Here is a 6,000-nt window from a genome sequence, read left to right on the forward strand (position 1 = left end):
AGGGCTGAAGCTCTGCCTGGAGAGCTCAGCGTCATAGAGATGAAATTCCCCTCAGTGCAGAGTGCCAGCATAAGGCCTGCACACCATTTAAGTCCCACTTAAACCATACTTCTCTACACTTTGACTGTCTCTGAAGTGTTCATGTCCATGGACTTTTCAAACAAGATTTGATGGACTTTATTTTTACATTTTCTTATATATGATCTATTATTTGATTCCTGCATATTGTCTTTGAAAAAATTTGTACTGTAATTGTTTACAAGCTAATTATTTAAAAAAATGGGGAAAAGGAGAGGAGGAAATGTTTAACCCCAGGAAACAGACATTACCCACGGCCTGACTCTCAGCTCAACACACACATCCAGAGTATTCAGAATTAAAGCTAACACTTCAGCTTGAGATGTTAGCCTTTGAAGTGACTATCTTGAACACAAGGCACCAGTTAACTACTTTTCACAACATTTTAGTGAGCTGAATTCAATACATTGACTCAAGGGAAGGGGCCATATTTGCATACAGTGGAAAACCTAAGCAAAGAAGAAAAAATTAGACATTCTGAATCCTAGACCCCAGCGTACTCACCTGCGTCTGACTGGGGGGACCAGGGATGTAGAGAGAGAAGTCATTAATTCACACAGAATAATTGATTTGACTTATTTAGCCTTTCTTTTTGCTTGTGGAATGTTGGTCAGCAAATGTACTTGTTATTTGAATTTATTCAATGAGAGGTAATTTTGCAAGTTTTTTTCTACTATGAATTGATTCCTGACAATCTGCTGTGAATATTTATTGCTGTATTTATTAGTCGCAGTTGGTCACATAAGTCACATGGCATTGTGATTGGAAGAGTGAAATTTACAATTAGGACTAGGGCTTGAAAAAGCCACCAGGGCTTTGAATCTCTTGGGAGAAGTAGCAGCTAACTTAAGCAGGATGACATTTTTTAGGACACATTAAGCCTCCTTTCCAGGCAACTGCTCTTACTTAAGGCAACATTCTGAGACAAATAAGGTTCCACTCCTGGAGATCCTATATGTCCCTAAAGGGAAGGGGCGGGATATGCCCCAGCTGTGAGAGCCTTCATTCTTTTAGTGATTGTATCTTAATTTTATTTTACCTTAGTACTAATTTTTGTATTAAACAATGCCGAGGGGGTTGTGGTAATGGTCATGAGGGAAGAGGGTCCATAAAATACTGAAGGTTTTTAATGGAGCTTTTTAATTAGTTGTGTTCATTCTCTTCCTTCATGATGGATCAGACTACATCAGAAATGATTGATCTTGGATGCTTATGGGTATCCACTGTCTAATAGCAGGAAGCTAAGAGGGGACTTTGAGGGAATTATTCATCCAAATGGATGCAAAAAAATTAATTAACAACTGTTATTTATAACCCATTTGTACATTTTTGTAGGCGCTTAATCTTACTTGCAATGTCTGGGGAGATCCTGTCCCAGAGGTCACGTGGCTGAAGAATGAGAAACCGTTGACAGCAGATGCCCACTGCATCCTGAAATACGAATCTGGAAAAAGCGCCAGCTTCACTATGACTGGCGTTAACACAATCGACTCTGGGAGATACGGCATTTTGGTGAAAAACAAATACGGCACAGAAACAAGTGATTTCACTGTAAGTGTGTTCATACCTGAGGGAGAAGATGAAGTATCTCAGCCTGAGCCCAGTAAAGGAGATAAAAAGAAAGTGTGAATTTGAGACTAGGAAACAGAAGTACGGGGGAGAGATTGAATGATATACTGGCATAATTCATGTGTGTAAATTGTTTTATGCATAGCAAATAGCCTTGGATCCTTCCACTCACTTCACTTGTGTTTTTATTACACTTATTTACACCAAGCAAAATAGTGCCTTTACTAATGCATATTTAAACACCATTCTCTTATAGCTAACCACACAGAACCTAACCCTGCAAATCCTAAATTCCTACTGAATGCAGGATCAGGTCCAAGATTTGACCCTCTTCCTCCATATAACACAAACCAGAAGAGTGAGGGAGAATTTCAAGGGAGGCAACTAATGAGGTGGCTGAAAGGATTAAGAATGATCAAGGCTTAAAGGAGATGTTTTTCTGAGCAACAATTTAGATTTGGTCAGACTTTGGTAAAGTAGTGTATGTGGAGTGTACTATAGCTATTAGAAACAGAGGTCCTGATTCTCATTTACACTAAGGCCTTTTACACAATTTTGGCAGTATAAAGAAAGATGCCTTAAAATGGGAGTAAATGTTCTTTATAACCACTTTAAGGCTTGTTTATCCTGTCTGAGTATTGTAAAGGGGCTGTGGTATAAATGAGAATGAGCCCCAGGATGCTAAATCAACAAATATGTCGTATGTGTTGCTATAATATTAATGTGCGCTCATGTCAACAACAGTGTATGATTCCTCCTCAATGGTTACAAATAAATGGAACACATTTCTTTCATCTCTACTTTCACCTTGTTTCACTGTCTTGTTTTGTCGGTCACTGGTCTGGTAGTTGTTCACAGCACCTTCCAGTTAACAACTTCTTCACCATTGCAACTTCCTGTAGTGGCCCTTTTGACTGTGGTAATCTTCACTTTGGTCTTTACTATAAAACACAGAGTGAAATCACTGAAATCTCCACGTTTCAATTCTGATCTTCACCAACTTCAGACCCGTAAGCACGTAAGCACATTCACAAGTTAAAGCACATGAGTAGTTCCATTGACTTTGACAGTTCTACTCATGTATTTAAAGTTAAGCATGTGCTTAAGTATTTTGCTTAATTGAGGCCATAGAAAATCTTTCTTAAAGTTCAGCATATTAGCATCTGTTATTGGACATTAACACCACAGAAAACTAGCAATGAGTATTAGAAGTAACGTAAGCTGATAAATAGTACATTCAATATTGTCTTTTTATACATTTATTTCCAAGGGATATAAGCTGCGGTGACTGAAATTTTTCTCAATTACAACATGTAGAGTAGAAGCAGCATCGTCTGGTGAACTAAGCATGGTGATAGGACCCAGGAACTCCTAAATTCTTAATCTCCGTTCTACCATTGATTCGCTGGCCAGATTTAACCCTATTGTGCCTCCAATGAAGTGGACTTAACCAAGTATCTTAAATTCTCTGTTGTTTTGTTTTCCCCTATATAAAATTAGGACAGTACTATTTACTTAACCAACAGGGACATTATGACTATTAATAATTTTTGTTTGAAGATGAAATGTTATATAAGTGCCAAGCCCTGTTATTAATGCAGAGAACTTAATGACGTCTGAAAAGCGGCCACTGGACCAGATACACCCTAACAGGTGCAGAGAGGCATAGCTTACATTACACTGTGACAGCAAGGCCTGCTCCATTTCAGGAGGGGATTCACCCATGGAGAAGGGCAGGTATTCTTTCCCTCACTGCCCTTCCTGGGGTTTGCCCTAGGAAAGATCAGCATAAGTTTCTGTTGGGACCAGGACCAGAAGCTTGTCTGTGGACACTGCAGTGTGGATGTGCCGGATCACCTCAGCACATCACCCAGCTCCGCTGAACCACACACTTAAACCCCCATTCCACCCATGTGAGAGGCTCTGATGGTTCCTGTGGGCCTCTGGTAGAAGGGAGGTTTGCGACAGCCTTGCTCCACAACAATCTTCCTCCAGCAGACTTTCTGCTCCCAAGAACTTTGTATCCTGTCTTTTACTGGCCATTGTGGGTGAAAACCAGGAATGAATTGGTAATCTATTCATTGAAATTTATTGTTACCTACAGCTTTTCCTTATAATAAAGTAGAGAAAGAGTAGAAGCTGTAGAATATGAAGCTCTAATAAAGTCAGTTCACTTCTTAAAATTCAGCTTGTTACACTGAGTGTCTGTCTTCACAGACATGCGCAATAACAGATTAACTATACTTGTCTTAATTCATAGTCTCTGTAGTTTTTTCCCATTGTTCTTATGAAGGTTACAAAGTAGGTATTCATCAAATCCTAGACAAACTATTTTTCAGCTGAAAGCTTTATATAACCACTAATCCAAATCTTTGATCCTTTGCAACAACTGCCTTCTGTGGTGGCAGTGCTAATACTGTATATTTGTCAGTGATTTACAAAAGCGCCTTTGTTCATTATTAAATGAGCTGGAACAATGGAATTCATATGTATTTCCAGCATCTTAAGTCATTATCAACTCAGTCTCTCATTTGAGAGCAAACTTATCTTAATATCATGTGGAATGCACCATGTTATATATTTTTTTCAGAATAGATCTCACAGCAGCATGATTTGTCACATCAAAATCTGTAGAACTAACATATCTTCAGGATTTTATTTAAGCATGATATGTGCTCACCTTTTCACGCACTTTTATCTCCTATAACATCTCAACTATTGTGAACCCACAAATCCTGCAGTTTCCCTTGCTGTAGTAATGGCAGCTCTGTGAGGATCAAACAGGTAAGTGCTGATGGTAATTAAATCCTTGCCATTTGTGGTTTAGTGTGTAGCCCTTATTCATGTGAGGAGTCCATTGGATACAGGATTGACCTCTGAAGTCTAGTGTATGAAAGAGTAACAGTGTAATTTTGATAGCTTTAAAATTTGAGAAATTTCTTTTTCTAAAAGTAAGAACACTATAAAACATTCAGCATGAAACACAAACCATGCAACATTTGCCCAGTTTGGTTTTTTTTGTTGTAAATCTGAAGCTGAGCTCAGGTTCTCTCCAAAAGATTCATAACCTTGACAGACATTTTGAATTAACCTAGGCTGACTTCCGTTTGAAATCCTGCAGAATTTGCAGTTTCTAATAGATTGCTAAGAAATCAGCAGAAAAGTGACACTCAAGGGGCACAAGTCCCCTGTAGATCAAAACTGAAGAGAAGGGATTGTGCAAACTTTTGTGAACTGAAATTACTAAATTCTGTATAGCTTAGGTAACAGGACAAATTTTAATGCATTTATCAACATTGATGTAGGTCATTTTTGCACTGGAATAGTAACATTTTGACTAATTTCTAAGAAAGGTTGAAGATTTTGAATTTATACATCCAAAGCAAAACCTATCTATGTTTATGCAGTAACTGACTTCAATTGCAACACTTATATAAGTAAGGCAAGCAGGATTTGTCTGGTAGGTCTGATCCACCAAAGCATTTAAGTATGTGCTTAACTTTAAGCACAAGTAGTCCCCTGGTTTCAAAGGAACAACTAACAAGCTTAAAGTTTAAGCAGATGCGTAAATACTTTGGATGAAGGCTTAAGGAATTAAAAAGATCAACTGGGACTTTGTTTTCACAGAATTTCTATATATTAAACAAAGTAAAAGTGCTCCTTACTTTTTATTTTCAAAATGAAAGCAGGGAAAGTAGCCTCATTGTTTAATATGCCATGATTAACCTTCTGAAATTTAAATACAAATGTTGCCAATGAATTTGATACTTTCACTTAATATGATATGAAGCCAATTGAAAGCTGATAATTAGATCATTCCATTTTAGGCCCAGAATTTACACTATAATTATAAAGCACAATTGACTAAACCTGCTCCAAGTTACACTTTTGCATCATCAGTGAAATCAATAGGATTTCAGAGGTGTAGCTGAGAGCATAGTTTGGCCATTTCTCATTGGAGTAGTAGATTAACTAATCTTTCTTATTTCTTGCAAGTATATTTTTAATACAGTTTCATTTTTCTTGCAGAATTTTGTTTTCTCTCCAAAAATCTGTCCCCATCATTCCTCCATATATTTGACAGAGCTACAGGGGAATATTCCCATTATGAATGGTGTAATGGAGAGCATTCATTAGATACACTGATCATCTACTAAATAATGGGCCAAAGTCTGTGCCTCTTCACTTCAACAGACATTGTGTATGTATATCTGGATGAAGAATTTAGGCTGATACCCATTTCTAAATATACTGATTATAGGGGTTCTATCACTGCTGTTTAAAAGGAAATTTCTGATGCAGCTGCATTTCTTGCTTGTGCATTCTTTGTTCTTGCTTTGGTATAGGTAATTG

General features: G+C 37.6%; 1 protein-coding gene across 1 annotated transcript in view; it reads left to right on the forward strand.

The window, feature by feature from the left end:
• Window positions 1-2,453, forward strand: part of MYOM1 (myomesin 1) — a 97,641-nt gene extending 95,188 nt beyond the window's left edge. Inside the window, exon 37 of the mRNA XM_026659400.2 lies at window positions 1,414-2,453. Coding sequence (XP_026515185.1) covers window positions 1,414-1,707 — 294 coding nt within the window. The 3' untranslated portion in view covers window positions 1,708-2,453. The remainder of the gene's footprint in view (window positions 1-1,413) is intronic.
• The last annotated feature ends 3,547 nt before the right edge of the window (window positions 2,454-6,000 follow it).

This window comes from Terrapene carolina, unplaced genomic scaffold, assembly GCF_002925995.2.
Source record: "Terrapene carolina triunguis isolate 2854851 unplaced genomic scaffold, T_m_triunguis-2.0 Scaffold58, whole genome shotgun sequence".
Classification (NCBI taxonomy): Eukaryota; Metazoa; Chordata; order Testudines; family Emydidae; genus Terrapene; species Terrapene triunguis.